The sequence below is a fragment of the Entelurus aequoreus genome, linkage group LG13, assembly GCF_033978785.1.
Source record: "Entelurus aequoreus isolate RoL-2023_Sb linkage group LG13, RoL_Eaeq_v1.1, whole genome shotgun sequence".
NCBI classification, from domain to species: Eukaryota; Metazoa; Chordata; class Actinopteri; order Syngnathiformes; family Syngnathidae; genus Entelurus; species Entelurus aequoreus.
Window position 1 is genome coordinate 38,087,529 of NC_084743.1, and position 27,174 is coordinate 38,114,702.

The window sequence follows — 27,174 nt, forward strand, 5'->3', positions numbered from 1 at the left end:
GGTATATTTTGGTTCCTAGTCATTTGTAGACTCTTACTACCACCATGTGGTCAAACACTATCATTACAAACTTGTTTGTAGAAGTATTATTTTTCTTCAGTTTTAAAAGTCTCTCTGTCTCGATGGAGATATTCCTTTAATTATTACCTCCTGCTTCGATTGAAAGTCCAGTTTAGAAAACTGTTTTATTTTAGATATGTAATCCTCCTTGTTAAAAGTCAAGGCGAGGGGTGTTCTGTAAAGGAATGGTTGTTGTTGAGTGTGTTGTACCACGGACCCATTTGGGGGGGACACAGGAAGTTCAGGGGGCTCCCGAGTAAAGAGTCAACTAGAGTTGGTGTCTGTCGTCATTCTTAGTTGTATTATAACACTAACATAACATGGTGTCAGAAACTTAGTGACGTTAGTGGTACGGTAGTAACGAGCAGTGTAACCGAGAAGATTACAACGAAAAAGGAAAAGACGACGTAAGAGAAAAAAAAAAATAAAAAAAAAATGGACGAACAACAGCAACAGTTAGCAGCGCTGCTCCAAGTGCCTCAATACTTCCCGCCAAGTAAATTTGACTTTTCGAAACCAGAGGAATGGCCAAGATGGAGTACGCGATTTAATCGCTATAGAATTGCATCTGGACTGGACAAGCAGTCTCAGGAATTCCAGGTGAATGCTTTTATGTACTCGGCGGGGGAGGAGGCTGAGGACGTTTTGAAGGCGCTGCAGCTAACGGAGGAACAAAAGAAGTCCTACAACGACGTCACGGCAGCATTCGAAACACACTGCGTGAGTAAACGGAACGTGATCTATGAAAGGGCCTGCTTTAACCGGCGATGTCAGCAACCAGGCGAGACTGTGGAGTCCTTTATCACCGCCGTGCACACGTTAGCTGAACATTGCGAGTTTGGTACTCTGAGGGACGAGTTAATAAGGGACAGACTAGTTGTCGGGATCCTAGATGCGAGGCTGTCGGAGCGTTTACAGCTAGATGCAGAACTCACCCTAGAAAAAGCCATAACGCAGATCAAGCAAAGTGCAGCAGTGAAAAAACAACAGCCGGGGCTGAGGGGGGCAGAGCCGTCAGCAGGTCATGTAGAAGCAATAACAAAGAACCAGATGGGGCGAAAAGTTGAATACAATAAAACTCCCATGGAAAGAGTGCAGACAACAGGGTGTGGCAAGTGTGGGAACACGAAAAAACACCCATGGAAAGAGTGTCCTGCTCGTGATGCCGAGTGTCACAAGTGCCACAAAAGAGGACATTTTGCCAAAATATGCAGGTCAGCTAAAAGTGTGCACGACATCATACAGAGTGAGGAGGAGGAGTTTGAGTTTGCGTTCCTGGGCGAAGTGAGCTCAGAGGGAGAGGATGAATGGATCGGAATGCTACAGTTGAACGGACGAGAGCTGGCGTTCAAGCTGGATACGGGGGCTGCTGTCAACGCGATTCCCAGCAGTATCTACTTCAGAAAAATCCACGGGGCACTGCAACAGTCAAGAAAAGTGCTGTATGGCCCAGGGCAACACAGACTTGAGGTTGAAGGATGTTTTAAAGGGGGTCTGACGGCAAAGGGCAAAACAACCAGACAGGATGTTTATGTTGTCAATGGACTGTCCAAGCCTCTGATAGGCCTCCCAGCGATCAAGGCCCTCGATCTGGTGCGGCGTGTTGATACAGTGGAAACACAGCAGAAGGACTTTAAAGCGCTGTTTCCCACTGTGTTCACCGGGTTAGGGAAATTAAAGGAGCCCTACACCATCGCCCTGGAGCCCGATGCAGTCCCCTACGCTCTGTCCTCCCCACGCCGCGTGCCTCTTCCCCTCTGCGACAAAGTCAAGAAGGAACTGGATCGCATGGTCGACATGGGTGTCATCTCCAGGGTGACACAACCCACACCCTGGTGTGCTGGCTTAGTCGTAGTGCCGAAGCCCAACGGCAAGATGCGGCTGTGCGTAGACCTAACCCATTTAAACGGGTGGGTTCAGAGGGAGAGATACATCCTCCCCGCTGTCGACCACACCCTGGGCATGCTGGCCGGGGCGAAAACGTTCACAAAGCTGGACGCCACCTCCGGCTTCTGGCAAATCCCGCTAGCAGAGGAAAGTAAGCTGATGACGACATTCATCACCCCGTTCGGACGGTACGCGTTCAACCGCTTGCCGTTCGGGATTTCCTCTGCACCTGAACACTTTCAGCGGCGGATGTTGCAGATGCTGGAGAGCTGCGCAGGCGCAGTGTGTCACGCGGACGACATTTTGGTTTACGGGGACAGCCAGACCCAGCACGACGAGAGACTCTGTCAGGTCCTGAAGAAGCTCCAGGAGGAGGGACTAACATTGAATGGGGAGAAGTGTGAGTTCAGCAAGAACAGCATCACTTTCCTGGGCCACCGAGTCTCCGTGGATGGTGTGACACCGGACATCGAAAAGATCAAAGCCATACAGGAGATGCCTGCACCGACGGACGTCGAGGGGGTGAAGAGACTCATGGGGATGGCCAACTACCTCAGCAAGTTCCTGCCGCACCTCGCGTCATACACACGCCCAATCAAAGACCTGCTGTGCGGAAAGAACGAGTGGTGCTGGGAAGCGCCACAAGAAGAGGCTTTCAAAAGACTCAAACAGGAGCTCAGCTCCACACAGGTGCTGGCTGCCTACTCACCGACAGCGGAGACGTGCGTGTCGGCGGACGCCTCATCCTTTGGTCTCGGGGGCGTCCTCACCCAGCAGCAGTCAGACGGAGCCTGGAGACCAATCATCTTCATCTCAAGAGGTATGTCAGACACCGAAAGACATTACGCTCAGATTGAAAAGGAAGCTCTGGCAGCTACGTGGGCGTGTGAGCGTCTGTCCTCCTACCTGCTGGGACTGAAATTCAGGTTGGAGACAGACCACAAGCCCCTAGTGCCATTGCTTAGCACCAAGGCTCTCGACGAACTCCCACCGAGAGTGCTGAGGTTCAGGCTGAGGCTTCTGAGATTCTGTTTCGATATCGTGCACGTGCCGGGGAAGAGCTTGATAACAGCGGACACGTTATCCAGGGCCCCAATCCAACACACCTTCACGGCGGAGGAAAAGGAGAAAGAGGCCGAGGTCAAAGTGTTCCTGGACGCCGTCACTCAGAGCTTCCCCGCTACAGAGCACCGTCTAAACGACATCGCAGCAAAGCAGAAAGCCGACCCAATCTGTGCGCAGCTGATCAGATACTGTGAGACTGAATGGCCTGAGAGACATGCGTTGCCCCAAGAGCTGGCTCTCTTTTGGCCTGAAAAAGGCAACCTCACCATGAATGGACAGCTGCTCCTCCGAGGCCAACGCATCGTCATTCCAGGTGAGCTGAGGGGGGAAGTCTTACAGCAGCTACACAGTGGGCATCAAGGGGTCGTTAAATGCCGAGCTAGGGCCCGCCAGGCGGTCTGGTGGCCAGGACTGTCGAGCCACATCAGACAGATGGTGGAGAACTGCAACACCTGTTCACAGCATCGTGCAGAGCAGAGAGAGCCGCTGCTGACGACAGCAGTGCAGGAGAGACCCTGGCAACGTGTCGGCACGGACTTGTTCTTTTGGAAAAATAGTACATACCTGCTAGTAGTGGACTATTTTTCACGCTACATAGAAGTAGCACACCTCGAAGTAGCTACTGCGGAGACAGTAGTGGCTGCTCTCAAGGACGTCTTCAGTCGCCATGGGACACCAGAGACGGTCTTCTCCGACAATGGGCCGCAGTACAGCGGTTCAGAGTTCCAGACCTTCGCCAGAGCATATGGATTTGCTCACGTCACCGGCAGCCCCAGATACCCACAGGCCAACGGCGAGGCGGAGCGGGCTGTTGCCACAGTCAAAGGGCTGTGGAAAGGAGGCGGCGACAAGGCCAGGGCGCTGCAGACATACCGCGCCACGCCGCTGGAGAGTGGCTACTCTCCAGCACAACTCCTAATGGGGAGACAGATCCGCTCTGACATTCCCCAAGTTCCCGCTGCACTTCGTCCTCGGTGGCCAGGCATTAGGCAGTTCCGGAAGGAGGAAAGGCGAGCGAAGGAGAAACAGCAGCGCCGGTACAACCAGCGCCACAGAGTCCGGGTCCTGCCGCAGCTGCAGTCAGGCCAAGAGGTTTGGCTGCCGAAAGAAAACAAACACGGGACAGTGGTGCAGAAAGCGTCTACACCGAGATCCTACATTATCAACACTGAAGAGGGCTCACTTAGGCGTAATCGCACACACATGCGCCCAATTCACAACACACAGACGCCTGACACACAAGACTACACTGAGAACACCCCAGAGCACACTCCAGAGCCAGGTAACTCAAGCACACCTGCACGCACCACTACAGAAACAAACAGACACGTAAATACTGATACAGACGCATCTAACAAGTACATCACAGCATCAGGCCGAGTCTCATGCCCTCCTAGACGTCTGGATCTTTAGGACTGTTGAGACAATGTGGTGTGTGTGAGAAAAAAAAAAAAAAAAAAGAGAAAGAAAAAAAAAAAAAAAAAAAAAACAGAAAGGAAAGAGGATTGTAATCTGATTCATACTGTTCATGTGCTTGAAGTTTATGGGATGTAAGTTGATTGTTTGAAAAGAAAAAGTAATATTGATTTTCAGGGTTATACAGTTTATATAAGATATATGTTTATGCACTAAGTGTGTCTTACAGAAAGATATAAGTAAGTAAGATTTCATACGGCAAATGTTTAGGTAATGTCAAGGGGGGCATTTAAAGAGATAATTTTAGATAACCATTGGCTTTGAAGAAGAGGTCAAACTTAAGGGGGAGGTGTTCTGTAAAGGAATGGTTGTTGTTGAGTGTGTTGTACCACGGACCCATTTGGGGGGGACACAGGAAGTTCAGGGGGCTCCCGAGTAAAGAGTCAACTAGAGTTGGTGTCTGTCGTCATTCTTAGTTGTATTATAACACTAACATAACAAGGGGGAAAAAAACGATCTCTTGCTGCCACTTCTTCTGCTGCCGAGTACCAGCAGTCGCAAGAAGAATCACTAGCGCCCTCTACCACCAAAAGGCGGGAGTCATTTAATGATTCATAATATTTGACACACGCAGCTACGGTATATTAATAAAACATAGCTGCTTACTGTTCTTTTTAGCATACCGGTATTCAATAGCTTGGACCTTAAATCCTACTGAATAGCTCTTAATCTTTTTGCCTTTGTCCGATTTCAAACTATTGAAATCAGCTTCCTCCATTTTGAAAAGGAGGACAGGTAAAGCGTCACTCGTGACGTCACGAGTTTGACCCGGTGGAAGTTCTAAGCATATGCTAATTATTTTGCGAAACGAGTTTGACCCGGCGAAAATTCTAGACATGTGTTAATAAAATTAATATTTTGCGAAACGAATTTGATCCGGCGTTAATAATGAACCGGCGATAAGGCCAAGCATGCGTTAATTATTTTGAGAAACGAGTTTGACCCGGCTGTAATTCTAGACGTGCGAATACTATATTCCCTGCGCCAATTTAAGGAAATACGGTATATATATGTATATGTCTATATATACTATACTGTTCATATATTTATACATCCATCCATCCATTTTCTACCGGTTGTCCCGTTATATATATATATATATATATATATATATATATATATATATATATATATATATATATATATATATATATATATATATATATATATATATACTGTATATTAGGGATGTATTGGTATTATAAATACCGCTGTATTTCGGTTTCAAAGTCTTTTTTTACAATACCGTGACGTATCAAACGAAAACTTGGTGAGTGTCTTTTTTTTGTAGCATTTTAGAACATAATCCTCTGCGCAGCGTGGGAACGGCAACATAGAGAGGTTGAATGGTGTAAGCAGGAAGTGAAGTATGTTTGTGCTCGTTATAGATAAAAGTTTTTTTGGACAATAAATTTGTCCATAACTTGATGAGTTACAAACGTATGTAGCTAACAAACAGTCAAACAAGTCCAAGCCAAAATATTACTTCTTTGGCGGACTTTTGTTCCGGCAAAGAAAAGGTCGCCACTTTCGTTTTCGAGAGTTTCCAAGACGTGACAGCCATTCTCGTCGCACTGCACAGCAGGAAATCACTAATAAAAGTTTCATCGCAGGAAATGAAGGGAATCTAAAAAGCTACTTGAAACATCCTCAATCCATCCATCTATTTCTTCAACTGCTTGTCCCTCGATGTAGCGGGGGGCTGGAGCCTATTCCTCATGTGAGGTGTTTACATTATTAAAAATTATATTGTTAGTTTACTTTTCTGAAAAATAACTTTTTCGGCTGTATTCCCCAGCTGAAGCGGGTTATCTAATCACCTGTTTCCTTTATCAGCATGGGCAGAGGCCATGAGAGGGGAGAGAGGAAAGCACAGACGAGCGAGCAGGAAGCCGCGAGAGAGACAGCCCTGATAAATCAAAAGAAAAACAAAATAAAATACTTTGTTGAGCCCTGGACTGCAAGTCCCATCCTTTCGTCACAGCCACAGAGAACCCACACGCACAGAGACTTCACAACACTAAACTTTACATTATTGTTTTACACTTGTTGCACTGCATGTTTACATTGTTACTTTAAAGATATAAATTCTAAGTTATTCTATTTAATATTTGCTTTAGACAGATATTCCTACACAATTATTTGCACTTAGAAGTAAGAAAATATGATTATAACATTTTAGTATTATGTTTGTGTTCAATTACAGTAATCGTGTTTATCCTAAACATTCCTAACACTTTACTCAGCTTTTTTTTTGTATATATACCGCAATAATATCGTACTGTGGCCTTAATAACTTGATATTGTACCGTGAGAAACCGTTGCATCCCTAATATATATATATATATATATATATATATATATATATATATATATATATATATATATATATATATATATATATATATATATATATATATAACTTGATAACAGCTTGATAACAGTTCTTTCAGGCTGTATTTTAGAGTGAAAAATTCCAGCAAGCACACCAGTTGCTGAGTCTCCACACTCATTTTTATACTGACATATGCATTTATCTGATCACTGACCATTTAGCGGTTAAGGTAAAATAGCTTATAAGTTACTTTGAGGGGGATACTTTTTTTACGCGTGATTAACGTTTTTGACCCTCGGCCCGTTCCGTAGCTTGGGAAATGTGTAATTTGCATCCAGTTACTTTGGAGCCACAAGCTCAAAAATAGCTAGTATAACTGCACAAAGAAAGGAGACATTATGGAAATGTCAGATCCAAAGCCATGGCAAGTCGTTCTCCGGACAAGACAAGACAATTTTACCTTCAATCCCCGAGAGACGACATCATTGGAGGAAACCCGACTGGCGCGCATTGCTGCTTGTAGTGAGGAAAAGCTTCACGCATGTGTTTGGTGCATAATTAGCATAATACCTAGTGTGTGAATGTGAGTGCGAATATTGTCTATATATAGATATGTGTATGTATATGTATATTTATGTATATATATGTATATATATGGCGCGCATTGCTGCTTGTAGTGAGGAAAAGCTTCACGCATGTGTTTGGTGCATAATTAGCATAATACCTAGTGTGTGAATGTGAGTGTGAATATTGTCTATATATAGATATGTGTATGTATATGTATATATATGTATATATATATATATATATATATATATATATATATATATATATATATATATATATATATATATATATATATATATATATATATATACATAGAGGCAAGGCAAGGCAAGGCAAGGCAACTTTATTTGTATAGCGCTTTTCATACACAAGGCAGACTCAAAGTGCTTCACAGACAACAAAGTGAAATGAAAGAAAATAAAAGCAAAATTAAAATACAGACAATAAAAATAAAAACAGTGCAGACGTTGAAAGTTAAAAGATTTAGCTGAAAGCTAAGGTGAACATAAAAGTCTTCAGTCTAGTTTTAAAAGTAGTCAGAGTTGGGGAGAGTCTGACATATTCAGGAAGTTTATTCCAGCTATTTGTTGCATAGTGACTGAATGATGCTCTCCCTTGATTTGAGTTTACTCTTGGAACCGCTAACAGATTGGTCTCAGAAGATCTTAGTGATCTAGAGGGCTTATATAGTGGGAGCATATCAGTGATATACTTGGGCCCTAGACCATGTAGTGATTTATATGTGAGCAGGAGGATTTTGAAATCAATTCTCTGATGTACAGGGAGCCAATGTAAGGATTTAAGAATTGGTGTAATGTGCTCACATTTTTTGGTCTTTGTTAGAACTCTAGCAGCAGCGTTCTGAACAAGCTGTAGCTGCCTGACAGTTGTTTTGGGAAGACCTGCAAGGAGACCATTACAATAGTCTAGCCTACCGGTAATAAAGGCATGTACAAGTTTTTCAAAGTCTTGAGCTGACATGAGCCCTCTAAGTCTTTTTACATTTTTGAGGTGATAGTAGGCCGATTTTTTTACTGATTTGATGTGACTGTCGAAATGTAAATCAGAATCTAAAATAACCCCAAGATTTCTGGCTTTATTTGAGGTTTTCAGGGACAGTGATTGAAGGTGTTGGACGACTTTAAACCTTTCTTTTTTAGCACCAAAAACAATTATCTCAGTTTTATCTTCATTTAGTTGTAGGAAATTTTGGCACATCCAGTGTTTGACTTGCTCAATGCACTGGCACAGAAGATCTATGGGGCGATAGTCATTTGGTGATAGCGCTACATAGATTTGGGTGTCATCGGCATAGCAATGATGGTCAATGTTATTATTCTGCATGATTTGTCCTAGTCGGAGCATATAGATGTTAAATAAAGTCGGCCCCAAGATTGAACCTTGGGGGACTCCACACGTTACGTTGGTTGGTTCTGATACAAAGTCACCAATGGAAACAAAATAGTTCCTATCTTGTAGATATGACTTGAACCAGCTTAAAACTGTGCCTGAGATCCCCACCCAGTTTTCCAACCTGTCCAAAAGTATTGAGTGGTCGACAGTGTCAAATGCAGCACTGAGGTCCAAAAGCATTAATACTGAAGTTTTGCCAGAGTCTGTGTTTAGACGGATGTCATTTATAACTTTAAGAAGGGCCGTCTCTGTGCTATGAAGAGGTCGAAATCCTGACTGGAAGTTTTTGTGGCAGCCAGTAGAAGCCAAGAAGTGATTTAGTTGTTGGAGGACAACTTTCTCAATTATTTTACTTATGAATGGTAGATTTTAAATTGGTCTGTAGTTGTTGATAACAGAGGCATCTAGGCTCTGCTTTTTTAGAAGAGGTTTAATGACTGCAGTTTTGAAAGCCTTCGGGAAATTGCCCGATTGAATAGAATTATTAACTATTTGCAAGACGTCTGTTGATAGGCAGTCAAAAACATTCTTAAAGAAGTTGGTAGGTAAAACATCAAGGCAGCAGGTGGATGACTTTAGAGCTGTCACCGTTTCCACTAAAGTTTTAGAGTCTATGGCATTAAAGCTTGCCATCATTGCTGTGTTACTTTTGACTAAATGGGGTGGTGATCCAACTTTTTTACTTGAGATATTGATGGTGCGTCTGATGCCTTCAATTTTATCAGTATAAAAGAATGCAAACTCATTGCATTTCTGCGTGGAATGGAGTTCGGCTGGTATTTGTGTTGGGGGTTTAGTCAGTCTGTCAACGGTTGTGAATAGGGTTTTGGCCTTATTTGTGTTGCTGTTTATGATATTGGAGAAGAATGTTTCTCTAGCACTTTTTAAGACTAAATTGTAGGCCTGGAGGCTCTCTTTATAGATGTCATGGTGAATATGAAGTTTTGTATTCCGCCAGATTCGTTCAGCCTTCCTGCACTCTCTTCTCTGGGCTGTTACAGCAGCAGATTTTCTCCAGGGTGCCTTTTGCTTGCCAGAAATCGTTTTAACTGTAACAGGTGCAATGATATCTATGATATTCACAATTTTGGAATTAAAGTTGCTTACAAGATCATCAGCATGACATGGGTTTAGAGGTGGTAGTGAGGAGATGGCGTTTTTAAAGAGGACATTAGCATGTTCATTTATGTACCGCTTTTTGACATTCTTTGATTCTGTTTGTGTGTCCGGAATTACAGAAATATTAAAGAAAACACAGAAATGATCAGACAATGAAGGATCAATCACAAGAACATCAGAAACATTGAGACCTTTTGTGATAATCAGGTCCAGAGTGTGTCCCTTACAATGAGTAGCCTCTTTCACATGTTGAGACAGTTCAAATGTGTCTAAAATAGTAAAAAGTACTTTTGCGCTCTTGTCATTTAAATCGTCAATATGAAAATTAAAATCACCAGTTATAACCAGGCAGTCAAAGTCAGTGGAGATGCTAGACAATAGTTCAGTAAAATCATCAAAAAAATTTGCGGAATATTTAGGTGGCCTGTAGATAATTAACAAGAGAATTTTGGGAGAGCATTTCAACACAGCACACAGGTATTCAAATGACGTAAAATCACAGAGTGACATCTGTTTCCCCTGAAACATGTTTTTAAATATAGCAGCAACCCCTCCACCTCTTTTCCCCGATCTACATATATCAATGAAGTTATAGTTGGGGGGTGCTGTCTCGATCAGAATGCTTGCACTGTTATTTTGTTCCAGCCATGTTTCAGTTAAAAACATAAAGTCAAGTTTAGAAGTGCTAATAAAATCATTGACTAAAAATGATTTGCTATTCAGAGACCTGACATTGAGCAGACCCATCCTGATGGTGTTATTGACAGGCTTCGATGTTGGCTTTGATTTGGAGAGAATAGGAATGAGATTGTTTAGGTTAGCAGGGTGGCTAAGTTTCCCAATGTTTACTCTCTTGGTAGTCACAACAGGAATGTAGAAGGTGCCATGATTTGATGTAGGCAACCTTGGGTCCAGCTGATAATGTGGTCTACTGCTGAACCCTTTTCTGTATCAGAAATATTCAGGACTGCTGTCAGGGCGAGGCGGGGTTTGACGTAAGAGAGAGGGAGAGTGAGCAGCGTCAGAGCTGGGACGAACTACTGAAGGTGGACGTTGAGGGCGTGTAAGGGGTTGGCGTGAGAAGGGTGAAGTATGGCTGGGGGGTTGTGGAGCACGCCTTCGTGGAGGGGGTGGTGGAGGTGAGCGATGATCTAGGGGGGTAAAAATCTGAGTAGGGTGGGGCGTGAGTGGGGGTAGCTCCCGGAACTCCAAGGGGGAGAAGGGGGGAGAAAGGGCTTCTTGAGGGAGGGAGAAAGATGGAGACGTGGATGGCTTGGGGGATGTGGGGGAGGGATCTTCACACGCATTCAGAATGGAGGGAGGGGCGGTAGAGGAGGATAGACACCTCTCCTCTTTGCTCTGGTGTATCTCATGGTCGACGTTCTCCTTTTGCAGTGGCGGTCCTCCTTCGACGTTCCTGATAGGCTGTGTCGTGTCTTCCTTCCTCGGTGGCTCCTCTTGTCTCTTGTCCTTGGCAGTGATGATAGATGCAAAATGCAGGAAGTGAAACATGTTGTTCATGAATAGCTTTACTCCCATCTTATTTAGGCAAATTCCGTCTGCCTTAAAAAGATGCCTGCGGTCCCAGAAAAAGCTAAAATTGTCAATAAAATGCATTGAACGAGCAAGAAGTGCACTTGATAGCCACTCATTCAGCGAGTAAAGTCTACTGAATCTCTCAGCTCCTCTCCTGATTGGGGGTAGAGGACCACTGATAAAAACGTCAGTATTCACAGCGCTGACTGTTTCAAAGAGTTTATTGAAGTGCTCTTTCAGCTCTCTTGATTGTTGTTTTACAATGTCATTAAAACCAATGTGCAGGATGATATTTTTCACATTTGGGTGTGCAGCGACAATTTCCAGGATTCTTTTTTCCATGTCAGATACCAGATCCTTCGGAAAGCAGAGTACTTTGGTGTTATTATTGCTTTTCATATCTTTTACAGAAAAGTCCCCCACAATCAGATTTTCAGGAGCTCTCGTTAGCTTTCTCTGTGGTGTAAAGTTAGCAGGTCTTACCCTTCTGCGTGGTGATGGTGGGTTATTCAGGCAATCAGAGGGGGATCCATTGTCCATCAACAGTGGGGCAAACCTGTTTTTTAGTTGGACACTTGCTTGCTGGGGAGGTTTATTGGTAGTTCTCCTCTTCTCAGCTGTCCGCTGCTGTGTCCTACGTGGCAGTGGAGTTGATGATGCAGTATGCCTGGCTGAAGATGGTAGCGCAGGCCAGCCGGTCAGATCAGAGATATCGGGGCGCTGGGTCCTGCCAGATATCCATTCTCCCTTGTCGCAGGGAGGTGGTCTTCTCTTTGGCTTTGCACCAAGTGTGTTCCAGGGAGGATTTTCACTGGTAGATTTATTACCCTCTACAGGGACCTCCCGTTTCTTCGTAGCTTCATTGTTGCTAGTTAGCTGGGTTGTAGCATGGTGCTGTCCAGTGTTTTCAGTCGACAGGAGTGCTAGAGTGGTGTTGTTGCCACATTGTCCATTAACTTCTAAATTCACTTCCAACCGATTCATTTTTATTTCCAACAGTAAAATCTTCTGTAGCAGTTTGTGGTAATCTTCCGTAGAGAAAGGAGGCATCTTCTGCTGATTACCTTTAGCACTGTAGCACAGGCTCGGGCTCAGGCTTATCTTGAATGGTAGGCCTCCTCGCGTAGTGTTGAGGACGTCGTAAAAATATTGAAAAATGCCTCTGTTATCTAAAAGAAAATATAGTCCCACTGGTTTGGTAAGTATCCAAGAGCTGTTGCTCTTTGTGTAAGACAATAGCAGCAGATAGTAGCAAAAAATGCAAGCAGAAGCGAGAGCAAGCGAGAGCAAGCAGAAAAGCGTCCGTCCAGCGCAGAGGTAGGTAACCAATATATATATATATATATATATATATATATATATATATATATATATATATATATATATATATATATATATATATATATATATATATATATATATATATATATATAAGTATTTACGTATATATATATCTCCATCTCCATATATCATCTCACGAGGTATATATACGTATATCTCCATATCCATATAACATCTCATGAGCTGACACCATGTCGCGTTATTAAAAAAACGTATGTGAAATGGCCACTGTGCTACACTTTGGGCACCACTGCTGTAGAGGCCAGCTGTTTGTGGCCACTGAAGTCTTAGTACTGTAGTATATTTGTTAAAGTTAAAGTACCACTGATAGTCACACACACACTAGGTGTGGTGAAATTAACCTCTTTATTTGACCCATCCCCTTGTTCCACCCCCTGGGAGGTGAAAGGAGCAGTGAGCAGCCACGGTGGCCGCCCTAGGGAATCATTTTGGTGATTTTATCCTCACATATGGGGATGCGAGTCAGATGGTGGTGATTGTGTGACGCCAGCATCGTAAGTAGTACAATCAGCCGTTCCCCTGGTTGGTTTTTCGTATTTGATTGACAGCGGGTGAAAAGTCCTTTTTTAGCTGACCGCCTTGTTTTATCATATGTTATGTCGTCAATGGCAAAAACTAAACTCTATTTAGCTTGTTAGCTTCCCTTTACGAGTGAGTCATGGTGGTTGTGGTTGAGAGGAGATCCGCTAGATGTTGGGTGTTGGAAAATGTTTGATGCGTTGCAACAGCCAGCCTTAACACTTTGTTGCAGCTCAGTTATGTTTTTGATGTGCACGTCATGCAATGCACGTTTGTGAGACAAGGTGTGTTGCTGCGCTCTGGGTTGGGGCCACGGTGTTGAGATGAGTGGGATGCATTATTGAAGAGCGACGAGGTGTGCGGGTGTGTTCAAGGGTTAAAATGCGTGCCTGTTGGCAGGTCTGTCACTCGCTGTGTGGGGACAGCACTGATCCATCCATCCATCCATCCATCCATCCTCTTCCTCAGGGCAACAGCCTAAACAGGGAGCCCAGACTTCCCTTTCCCAGTCACTTTGTCCAGGTCCTCCCGGGGGATCTCGAGGTGTTGCCACGGCCCCAGTCAGGAGATAGTCTCCCCAATGTGTCCTGGGTCTTTCCTGTGGCCTCCTATTGGTTGCACGTGCCCTAAACACCTCCCCAGCGAGTTGTCCGGGGGGCATCCTGACCAGATGCCCGAACCACCTCATCTGGCACCTCTCGATGTGGAGGAACAGTGGCTTTACTTTGAGCTCCTCCCGAATTAAAGAGCTTCTCACCCTATCTGTAAGGGAGAGCCCCGCCACCCTACGGAGGAAATTCATTCCGGCAGCTTGTACCCATGATCTTGTCCTTTAGGTCATAACCCAAAACTCATGACCATAGGTGATGATGGGAAGGTCGATCGGCCGGTAAATGGAGAGTTTTGCCTTTCGGCTCAGCTCCTTCTTCACCATACAGAGACTGCATCACTTCAATACAGAATCTGCCTCACTGCAAATGTTGATGTCAGATTAAATGGTTTCTGCTAATATTTTTCAAGTCGACCAGTACATTCCCAAAGATCAACTGGTCGATCACGATCGACGGGTTGGTAACCCCTGGTTTAGCATCATTGTGTACAAAAAAAGCCATGAGGTGGTAATATCCTCCATTCTGACCATGTGAAGAAGGCAGAGAACCTATGGTCCATGTGCGCATGAACCAATCACCTGACAGCAATTGAAGACACTTTTTTTCCCCCTAACATGTCCCGTTCAGCCACTCAGGCAAATCATATTGTTGATGTAGATGCCCATATCTGCTATACAGAATTGCGTTACATAAGATAAGTGTGGGACACTTCTCTTTTTGCCCTATTTGTATTTGACATTATTAAATCAACCTGTGTGGAGTTTGCATGTTTTCCCCCGTTAATGCGTGGGTTCCTCCCACCTCCAAAGAACTGCACCTGGGGATAGATTGATTGCCAAAACTAAAATTGGCCCCTGTGTGTGAATGTGAGTGTGAATGTTGTCTGTCTGTGTTGGCCCTGCAATGAGCTGGCGACTTGTCCAGGGTGCCCCACCCTCCGCCCGAATGCAGCTTGGATAGGCTCCAGCCACCCCCGCGACTCTGTGAGGGACAAGTGGTAGAAAATGAATGGATGGACGATATATATGTCTGCCCTCTCTGCTTCCCATCAACGGTACCTTCTGAGCAGAAGATGTTTGAGGGCAGCTAATTAAGAGCAGAAACCACCAAGTAGTACCGGGAGCTAACCAAAGTGAGTTCTACTGCCAGAGTATGTTGGGCGACATAACTTGGAACATGTTCAACCAATGTGGCAGTTAAAAGAAATAAGCTGGATTTCATTTCTCAACTGCCAACAACAGAATGAAACAGCAAACTGACGTCAAATGTAAAAACCTTGTTATGTCGCAGGTGACAGATGACTCTCGACAAAGCAATACACCCATGATGCCACGACCATCCAGTACCTTCAGCGGTTCCTGTCGAAGCCAGTACCAGGATGTGGTGCCTGTGGGTATGTGAGGAAAGCATGACTTGAAAATGATGTATCATATGATAATATTGTACTATTTACATTTTTCATTACATTTTTGTCCAGCGTACAATGATAAGATTGTGGCTTTTCTACGACAAGCGAACATATACGAGATCCTGCAGGAACGACACCCAGAACTTCCCAGGAACAGTTCTCTCAAGTATGTCTCTTCTGATCTACTCATCTTCATACACATGTTCAAATTTATCAACAATATCATCATCATCACCAAACTCATCATCATCATACTCTTTCATCTAATTAAAAACATTTTTTTTTTACAAGATGGCACAGTTGTAGTGGCACCTGATTGCAGGAGCTTTGTTTTCTTGTGTGTCCCCCTTTGTGTTCTTTGATGTTTCCCTCTTGTTTTCATGTGTTTTTTGCCTTTTAGTTTGAGACCCTTAGGAACTTCATAACGAGGTGTGGCACTTTTGTGACTTTTGTGCTGTTTTCAGTGCTTTTTTGTGGACTTTTGGCTCTGCTTCGGGGAAGCCTTTTGGCCATGACTCGGTTGTTTGCACTGGAGTTGCTGACTCGTTCCTACACTGGAGTTCGCATGGAGAAACCAAAGGTTCCAATGGGGTTTCTTGGTGGCCCGGTTGCTGGTGGTCAGCGGTCTTACCGTCTGGCTGTGGGGAGTCTCTGGGCCCCTCGGGGCGGGATGTCCCGTCTTTCTGCCAACTTGGGGTGTAGTTTCTTGTTATTTTGGAGGATGGTTGTCTTTTGCTTCTCCTTTGGCCGGGCGCATCTGTCTACGGCCTGGGCCCTAGGCTCGTCATGGAGGTCCTGTCGCTGGCCAGCCTGCCTGCGTGGCGCCAGTGATCCCTTGTTCCCTGGGTGCTGCACCTGCTGTATTGGGTGGGGATTTCTGGGTGGCTGGGTCTATGCCTTGGCTCCTGCACATACTGGGAAAATACACTGTCCATACAAACATACATACATACAAAAGTACATTCACACATACATACGCACACACTGTAAATTAGACTTAGACTTAGACTTCCTTTTTATTGTCATTCAAATTTGAACTTTACAGCACAGATAAGAACGAAATTTCGTTACATAAGCTCATGGTAGTGCAGGATAAAAAAGCAATAAGGTGCATATATAAATAAATAAATATATATAAATAATATATAAATATATATATAAATAAATAAATATATATAAATATATATAAATAAATAAGTAGATTACTGTACAGATAAATATATTGCACTTTTTCACATGCGTCCCCGTTTATTGATGAATGTTATATTGTCTTTTTTATTCCAGCGAGTTAATCCTTTTTGGGGGGAGTTGAGGGGATAATTTAATTTGATTTAATTTAATTTTAATATTTTAATTGTAATTTTAATTTAATAAAATGCATACACACACACACACACACACACACAGACACTGTACATACAGTACATCCACACACACATTCACTGTACAAACATACATACACATGCATACACTCATGCATACAATCACGCTTCATCAAACATATACAGTATTCATACATGCAAGTGTACACAATCATACTCATACAAATAGTTTAACATATTTTTACGATAATAATATAGGTTAATAAATCCTGCTCCTCTTTTGTCCCTCTCCTCTTTATCGCCTTACTTGTGTACTTCAAATATTCATTGCATTTATGTATTTTTGCATTTGAAGCAATTGTAATGTTGATAATAGATGTAGTTATTGTTCTACATTATCAATATTATTATTTCTATTGGTATTTTTTTGTTTCATTTGTAGTGCAAAAATGTTTATTGTCATTACTGTGTTGGTACTATCTACTTTACTAATTTGTTCTTCTTTATAATTTTTGGTATCATTTAAATATATCGTAGTTTTTTTTAAACATATTTTTATTAAAGCAAGTTCAAAATATACAGTGCAATTTGGATGTAGTCCATATTTTTTTCCCCCTTTACACACATTTAAAAGCCCAGCATCACTAGTTCTATAAAAATCCCTCCTAGGCCAACAAAAAGGCCTATTAGTACCCCATTAGTACCCTCTAAGACAGAAATTAATTTTGTCCAGTTTCAGGAGAAATAAAATGTTGTGCAGCCATTCTTTAAAGGAGGGAGGTTATGAAGATTTGAGGAAATGGCCTCTTTGATTTCAGAGAGGGATAAGGGAGCATCTAGTGTCCGACTATGATTATGCTAAACTTTTGGTAGGAATAATTAATCAAAGAAATGACGTAGTCAGGTAAGTCAGGTAATTGGAAAGTTGATAGTAATGCATCAAAGTTAGCTATAGATATGTCTAAATCCCTCTGTTGAGCCTTGTACAGCTTGTTCGCATAGGACGTGTAGGAGATAATTATACCTCTAATAAAAGTGTTAAGGGTCTCCCATAATAATGAGGGTGTGGTTTCATCAGTCTTATTAGTTTCGCAAAAAAAAAAAAAAAAAAGTCAGCAACGTATTTGCAAAGGTTCACATCGGCCAGCAATAGTGGATCCAGGTGCCAAATTCTGAATTCCTTTGGCTTGAGGTCCAAGCTGTTACGTCTTGGTCGCATGGTTATGCGCAGGTCGTTTCCACAAGATGCAAACAGACATCCGGAAGCAGCATGCAAGTAGGAAAAATTATTTATTATAATAAATCAGGCAAGAAAACAAGAACAGAAAAGCTAAGCACAGGGTAAAGTTAAGCACAAAAACAGGAGCAAAAAGTAAAGATAACGTGTTAAGTGTAGCAAACAAAATAGCCAGGCAGAGTGTGGCGAGAGGCAGGAATAAATAGCTCTCTGATTAGTGACCGGGAGCAGGTAAGCGTCCCGACCACTAATCAGAGGCGGGTGAAAATATTCAGCACCCATGGCAACCAAGAAAAACAAACCCGGGTGCTGAAAACAGAACTAAATCAACAACTAAGGAAATACTAAACTTCAACAAAACATGATCCGGCAACGGATCATGACAAAAGCGGAAGTCCAGAATCACAGTAGAATGATCAGACAAAATAATCGGAGAGTATTGTGTGGAAATAATTGATGACCAAAAAATAGTATATCCGAGAGAACGATCGGTAAAATGTGCGGGAAAAAGGAATACTGTCTGATAGAATGGTGCAAAAGCCTCTAAGGATCGTCATAACCATTGTTGATGCATAAAAGCCGAAAGGGTCTGTGACATTTGTGAGAGTAGGCCAGGCCGTGAGCCAGACCTGCCTAATATTGGGTCTATGATGCAGTTCATGTCACCCTCAAATATCAGCATGTGGGAGCTCAAGTTTGGGACAGAGGACAGAAGAACTTCACAAAATGATGGTCGTCCCAGTTCGGAGCATAGACCGACATCACTGAAATTACAGAAGAAATTACCAATGCAATAGATAGTAAAAAATGTGCGGCAGCAGTGTTGATGCATCTAACTAAAGCATTTGGCACAATTAATCACAATATTTTAATAAAAAAACTAGAACGGTATGGGATCAGAGTGTTGGTCTTAAACTGGATTAGAAGTTATTTAACAAACAGGAAACAATACGTGAAGCTCGGCGAGCACACGTCTACAACGCTAAATATATCCTGTGGTGTACCTCAGAGATCAATAGTAGGACCAGAATTGTTCAATCTCTACATAAATGACATTTGTAAAGTTACAAAATATTTAAAGTTAGTATTATTTGCGGATGATACAACAGTGTTTTGTTCAGGAGAGAACACACAGAAGCTAATGCAAATAATAACAGAAGAAATTAACAAATTAAAAAGATGGTTTGACAAAAATAGATTATCTTTGAATCTCAGTAAAACTAAATTAATGCTATATGGTAACAGTAGAAGAGAAAGTCAAACACAAATACAAATAGACGGAATAGAAATTGAAAGAGTAAATGAAACCACATTTCTAGGTATAATGATTGATGATAAATAGAACTGGAAATCTCATGTAAAAAATATACAACATATAGTAGCAAGAAACACGTCAATAATGAATAAAGCAAAACATGACCAAAAATCACTCCATAGTCTCTACTGCTCGCTAGTGTTACCATATCAGAGTTATTATGTAGAAATATTTTGGGGAAATAACTACAAAAGTACACTTCATTCATTAACGGTGTTACAAAAAAGATCAGTTAGAATAATACATAATGTGGGATATAGAGAACATACAAACCCCTTATTTATTGAATCAAAAATACTGAAATTCCACGACATAGTGAATTTGCAAACAGCTAAAATGATCCACAAAGCAAACTATAATCTGTTACCCAAGAATATACAACAATTCTTCTCAACAAAAAAGGAGAAATATAATCTTAGAGAAAAATTTAATTTAAAACATTTGTACGCACCTACAACACTTAAGACCTTCAGTATATCAGTATGTGGAATTAAATTATGGAATGGATTAAGCAAATAAATCAAACAATGAACTAATATGATCCACTTCAAGAAACTCTTCAAACTTAAAGTTTTTACAATGTACAAAGAAGAAGAACCATGATAAACATTCTGAATGTATCTCATCCATCCAATCCTTTTTCAAGATAATCTTACTTCACCGAGTATTATTTATTTATTTATTTTTATTGTTATTACGTATGGAGTATATTGTGAATAAATTGAGAACAGGAAGTGAACAAAAGTTTTAGCAACTGCTATGTAAAAGAAAAAGATCTAGGACTAAATATGCTCTGCTTCTTCCTACTCATTTTCAAACATGTTGAATAGAGAAACTAAAAATTGTGATGTATCATGTTGTATGCATGCATGTTCAAAATAAACTCAAACTCAACTCAGGACAACTGGTTTAAAGTTAAAGTTAAAGTGCCAATGATTGTCACACACACAGTAGGTGCGGTGAAATTATCCTCTGCATTTGACCCATCCCCACAGGGAGCAGTGAGCAGCAGCAGTGGTGCCCGGGAATCATTTGGTGATTCAACCCCCAATTCCAACCCTTGATGCTTTTATAGTTTATAGTAGGGATAAACGCGTTAAAATGTAATATCGGAAATGATCGGTATCGTTTTTTTTTATTCATCTGTATCGGTTTTTTTATTTTTATTTTTATTATTATTATTATTATTTTTATTAAATCAACATAAAAAACACAAGATACACTTACAATTAGTGCACCAACCCAAAAAACCTCCCTCCCCCATTTCTTTCTGTTATCAATATTCTGGTTCCTACATTATATATCAATATATATCAATACAGTCTGCAAGGGATACAGTCTGTAAGCACACATGATTGTGCGTGCTGCTGGTCCACTAATAGTACTAACCTTTAACAGTTAATTTTACTCATTTTCATTAATTACTAGTTTCTATGTAACTGTTTTTATATTGTTTTACTTTCTTTTTTATTCAAGAAAATGTTTTTAATTTAGTTATCTTATTTTATTATTATTTTTAAAAAGTACCTTATCTTCACCATACATGGTTGTCCAAATTAGGCATAATAATGTGTTAATTCCACGACTGCATATACAGTCTGTAAGCACACATGATTGTGCGTGCTGCTGGTCCACTAATAGTACTAACCTTTAACAGTTAATTTTACTCATTTTCATTAATTACTAGTTTCTATGTAACTGTTTTTATATTGTTTTACTTTCTTTTTTATTCAAGAAAATGTTTTTAATTTAGTTATCTTATTTTATTATTTTTTTTAAAAAGTACCTTATCTTCACCATACATGGTTGTCCAAATTAGGCATAATAATGTGTTAATTCCACGACTGCATATATCGGTTGATATCGGTATCGGTTGATATCGGTATCGGTAATTAAGGAGTTGGACAATATCGGAATATCGGATATCGGCAAAAAGCCATTATCCCTAGTTTATAGTCTTTATAGTCTTTGGTATGACTCAGCCGGGGTTTGAACTCGCGACCTACCGATCTCAGGGCGGACACTCTAACCCAGACCTGGGCATTCTGCGGCCCGCGGGCCACATTCGGCCCTTTGTGTGTCCCTGTCCGGCCCGCGTGAGGCCAATCATAAATTACAAAATACATTTAAAAAAGTATCTATTTCGAGTGTGCAATACAACGGTGCTGCTTTTGTTTTGAAAAGCGTTATTTGTATTACTTCCGTGTGGACGTATGCGCGTGCGTGATTGTGAGTGAATGTGAACAGCTGCAATCAGAAATTACAAAATAAAGTTGAAAAAACATCTATGTCGTGCTTGCAATACAACTGTGCTGCTTTTATTTTGAAAAGTGTTATTTATGCGTATGTCCGGGTGTAACCTGTGAGTGAAGGTGCACAGCGTCAAGTGATGCACGGTTTACACCCGAGACGCTAAAAAGAGAAAAGTTGATGACGAATGCCGTGTTTTCAACAAGACATGGACTGCCAAGCAACGTTCCCTCTAAGGCAGGGGTCTCAAACTCAATTTACCTGGGGGCCACTGGATGCAGAAACTGGGTGAGGCTGGGCCGCAAGAAAAGATTTCTTAAAAAAAATCTAACATGCACTTTTTAATGAATTCACCTCCTTTGAATGGCTTTCCCGCCCTAGCAACCATCTCACTCACCATGTAGCTAGCTTTGACTGCTGCATCGCTCTTTTCGCTTGCTTTCTTGACGAAATCTTGTTGCCTCAGTAGACTGGTTTTAAAATTTGCAACCCGGTTCACTCCCCTAGTATTTTGCATACTCCTCAGCATGTCTAGTTGTATAATGACGTTTCAAATTGTATTCCTTGTGCAACGCAACTTTCTCTGTATCAACTACAGAAAAGAGCTATAAGGATTATTCATAAAGTAGATTACTTAAAACACACTAACATATTATTTATTAATTCTGGTTTATTGAAACTACAGGAGCTAGTAAAGTTACAGACATTATGTGTCATGTTTAAGGCTAAAAGTAAAACATTACCAGCAAATTTACAAAAAATGTTTGTCATCACTTCTGAGAATGAAGAGCATAGAAGAAAAGGTCATTTCAATTCTTGACGAAATCTTGTTGCCTCAGTAGACTGGTTTTAAAATTTGCAACCCGGTTCACTCCCCTAGTATTTTGCATACTCCTCAGCATGTCTAGTTGTATAATGACGTTTCAAATTGTATTCCTTGTGCAACGCAACTTTCTCTGTATCAACTACAGAAAAGAGCTATAAGGATTATTCATAAAGTAGATTACTTAAAACACACTAACATATTATTTATTAATTCGGGTTTATTGAAACTACAGGAGCTAGTAAAGTTACAGACATTATGTGTCATGTTTAAGGCTAAAAGTAAAACATTACCAGCAAATTTACAAAAAATGTTTGTCATCACTTCTGAGAATGAAGAGCATAGAAGAAAAGGTCATTTCAAACATCAGTATTCAAGGACAACTTTAAAACAAATGTGTATATCAGTGGTGGGGGTTAAACTATGGAATTCTCTTTACAAGAGATAAAAGATTGTAAAAATATATTCCAATTGAAAAAATATATAAGGACAGAACAATGAGATCATATGGACTGCCATAACTGTTTACATTTTGCTTTATATTTATTATTTTACTTATTTTTTGCCTAGTTTTGTATTTGTTTTGTATCATCCTGTGAGGTGTATACTACTTATTTTGTTTTTTTTGTTCGTTTTGTACATCATGAAGTTTTGCACTTCTTGTGTTTTTTTGTTTGTTTTCGTTATATTTGGATGTAATTGTTTGTTTATATGATATCATTAAGTAAGACTACGTACTATGTTGAAGGGGGCAGAAAAATATAAGATTTTTCTTCATCCTGCTCCTTCTCAGGCATTGGTGTGTAAATGTATAATTTAAAAATTGAGGTATAATTGTCTATCGATCAAAGATGCACATCAATGAAGGAGATAAATAAAAATGAAATGAAATGAAATAAGACACGTCGGGGTGCCCCTGTGAAAGAAATATTGCATCAAAAATCGTCTCTGTCTGGAGCCAACGGGAGGAGGGTGGGCGGTGGAGTTTACAGTTACGGTAGCACAATTAGCCCCGAACGGGTTAACATCACCACGTCTGTATCAGCGCTGGGGTCCAGTGCACCACACTTTTGTATTGTCGCTCGCTCCTTCGGCGGAGTGCTCGTCTTCCCCGCCCGGACTGTTTACAACGGGGGCGGGAGCGAGCAGGCGGGCGAGGGAGGGAGGCAGGGAGGGAGGAAGGAAGAGCGTGTGTCATAGAAAAGCGGCAAAATGTTTCTCTGCTTGCATTACGCAAGTGACATCAATGCATACTTGCCAACCTTGAGACCTCCGAATTCGGGAGATGGGGGGGGTTGAGTTGGGCGGGGTTGGGGGTAGCGGGGGTGTTTTTGTAGCCCGGAAGAGTTAGGGCTGCAAAGGATTCTGGGTATTTGTTCTGTTGTGTTTATGTTGTGTTTAGGTGCGGATGTTCTCCCGAAATGTGTTTGTCATTCTTGTTTGGTGTGGGTTCACAGTGTGGCGCATATTTGTAACAGTGTTAAAATATAAATAAAATAAAATATGACCACCCTCAGTGTGACATGTATGGCTGTCCCTCAAGTATGTCTTGCAATAACTTGCGTGTGTCTCTAGAAGCCTCATACAACATGTGTCTGGGCTGGCACGCTGTTAGTATGGAGAAAAAGATGATGCGGTGACAGATTCTAGAGGACACTGATGACAGTGCCATCAAGGCACGCCCTCGATATTGTCGAGAGCCTCATACCACAACGTGATTGGTAGATTTCTTCAGCTCCGCACACAACGCTGTCAAGCGCCATTCATTTAAAACTCGCGGGCCGCACTAACATTAAACTTTCATATTAAGGTGGGGGCCGCAAAATAACGTCTCCCGGGCCACAATTGGCCCGCGGGCCGCGTGTTTGAGACCCCTGCTCTAAGGTGTGCGCCAGTGCAATTGCGCACTGCTCAAGCGTCCTCTGCGCACAGCAAATATATGCCGCGCACCAAATCAAATCCCATCTGAATTCTAAACAAAATAAACACATTTATTCTGTGTAATTTTGCAATGCAACTTTGAGTGACAGTGACAACAAGCGGCCCTAACGTTCAATTATTGTAACGTCTATTGAGATGCTTCGAGGCCAGGAATTATACCGATCACTTTATTGAGCAAAACTGTTTATATTCGGCCATAACCACACCAAAAACATGAGTAAAACACTTCTATCTCGACAAACTAGTAATTTTCTGCCGTACAAACCAGGCCAAAACCAACTTGTCATCTGTCACCAACACGCATACCACTAAACCACTGGTGCGTTTATGGCCACACAAAAAGGATTGTGCCAGTAGGGGTAAAGTCTACATGTTTCCTTCTTAACATGGCTGTGCCTCTTGTTTTCATAGTAACCCTCGTTTAAATGGGGTAAAATGTAAATTAAATATGTTAACGTAACCACATAAATGTTATAAACTTTAGCACCTCGGAATCATAATTGCCATTGATTATTCCACACGCGGCCTGCGACCTGTGGGATATATATATGTGTGTGTGTATGTATGGATTTATGTATGTATGTAGGTTATATGTAGGTATGTACAATCTACAAGGTTAATATAGTTTGCTTCTCTTTCTTCCCCTCCATTAATCTGCTTTCTTTTGTATTTCAAGTTATCATTATTACACATTATTACACATATCACATGTGGTCATTCATAGTTATGATGCCTTCAGTGACAATCAACAATGTAAATAGTCATTGTGTCCAAACTTTTGGCCTTTACTGTATACATACAGTAAATACAATAAATACAAATAACTCTGTATACATACAGTAAAGGCCAAAAGTTTCGACACAATGACTATTTTACATTGTAGATTGTCACTGAAGGCATCAAAACTATGAATGAACACATGTGGAGTTATGTACTTAGACGGCGTGGCGCGGTTGGGAGAGTGGCCGTTCCAGCAACCTGAGGGTTCCTGGTTCAATCCCCACCTTCCACAAACTTCGTCACGTCCGTTATGTCCTTGAGCAAGACACTTCACCCTTGCTCTTGATGGGTCGTGGTTAGGGCCTTGCATGGCAGCTCCCGCCATCAGTGTGTGAATGTGTGTGTGAATGGGTGAATGTGGAAATAATGTCAAAGCGCTTTGAGTACCTTGAAGGTAGAAAAGCGCTATATAAGTATAACCCATTTACTTAACAAAAAAAGGTGAAATAACTGAAAACATGATTTATATTCTAGTTTCTTCAAAATAGCCACCATTTGCTCTGATTACTTTTTCGCACACTTCGATGAGCTTCAAGAGGTAGTCACCTGAAATGGTTTTCAGTTCACAGGTGTGCTTGAAGCTCATTGAGAGAATGCCAAGAGTGTGCAAAGCAGTAATTCGAGAAAAGGGTGGCTATTTTGAAGAAACTAGAATATAAAACATATTTTCAGTTATTTTACCACTTTTTGTTAAGTACATAACTCCACATGTGTTCATTCATAGTTTTGATGCCTTCAGTGACAATCTACATAAATAGTCATGAAAATAAAGAAAACACATTGAATGAGGAGAAGGTGTGTCCAAACTTTTGGCCTGTACTGTATGTATAGTTGCATTTGAAACAATTGTATTGTTGATAGTAGAGGTAATTATTATTATTATTATTCATTATCAATAGTGCTATTTCTATTGGTGTTTTTAATGCTCCATTTGTAGTGCAATAATGTTCATTGTCATTTCTATGTTATTATTATTTACTTCACGAACTGATTCTTTGCAATCATTTTCCGTATCATATTTGTACGGCTGTGTCAATCATTGAATACATCCATTTAATAAAGTCAAATAGAAATGAGGCAACAAGAGAAATATCCCAAACTTCTCTTTTGTAAAGTAAATCTGTACAGTAGAAACAGCATCTATATCAACAACATGATTTGCCTGAGAGGCTGGACAGGACAAAAAAAAAAAAGAACAACAATAAGTAACAAAAAGAAGTTCGAACATATTCTGTCCTTCCCTATCACACAGTCTCATCAGCTATTGTAGGCTGTGGACGGGTTATTGAAGCTCATTGTTTGTCAGCTGAGGTGTCAATCCACCTTAAAATAAGACTAGTGTTTCTGAATGATACAAATGTCATGTAAAAATGGGATATAAAATAAACAGTCATTCTTTTATGCTGAGACACACACAAAAATAAGCAAAAAACAAAAAAAGGACCATACATACTTTTAATGTATGATTAGTAGTTTTTAGTCTTGTACTTAACTTTTAACTTCAAATGCTGATGAAGGATTTATTTCAAATCACACCAATAATATTCAGTGTATTATTGATTCAGTGTGGGGCATGAAATAAGATAGATGGATAGATAGGTCTTTATTGTCATTGCACTAGTGCAACAAAACTTTGTTTTCAGCACAAACCCGTTCAAGATTAGACAAATAAACAGTGTACATGGTTACAGAACAGGAACACTGATGGGTCGCCACAAGGCGCCCCGTAAAAGATGGGGAAAAAGGTCAAACGCTGGGGAAGGATGAGTAGAAAAATACAATCCAGACTGGGCTCCTAAGGGGGCCCAGTCTGGAGTGGGAAAAAACCTCCATAGCAAAGCACATATACATATTACAACGTACATCTCGAGATATTTAGAAACAGAGGGAAGGGGCGGAGTAATGGTGGTAGACCGCAGCTCTCGGCGCTGACCATCCTTCCATTGCCCCTATGGGATTTGCGTCGAGGGCGTTGGGTTGGGGGTGGGAGGGTGTATGTGTGGCGTATATTTTTGTGGATGCATGTTGTTTGTATATAAGCCTACAGTGTGTCTCTGTTCCGCGGCCTTGTTTCTTGTGCAGCCGATAAGTCCAAAGTCAACAACAACAGGTGTGTGTCCATGAGAGACAAGAAGGGAGTTTATTGTG

The 27,174-nt window shown here is 41.3% G+C and overlaps 1 protein-coding gene across 11 annotated transcripts in view; it reads left to right on the forward strand.

The window, feature by feature from the left end:
• hecw2a (HECT, C2 and WW domain containing E3 ubiquitin protein ligase 2a) overlaps positions 1-27,174 on the forward strand; it is a 304,402-nt gene that overhangs the window by 145,620 nt on the left and 131,608 nt on the right. For all 11 annotated transcript variants that reach the window (XR_009828322.1, XR_009828323.1, XM_062067818.1 and 8 more), the window contains 2 exons: positions 15,241-15,343; positions 15,428-15,524. Coding sequence is in view for 9 of the 11 variants with exons in the window: in XM_062067818.1 (XP_061923802.1) it covers positions 15,241-15,343; positions 15,428-15,524 (200 nt within the window). In the remaining 2 variants the exon portion in view is untranslated. The remainder of the gene's footprint in view (positions 1-15,240; positions 15,344-15,427; positions 15,525-27,174) is intronic.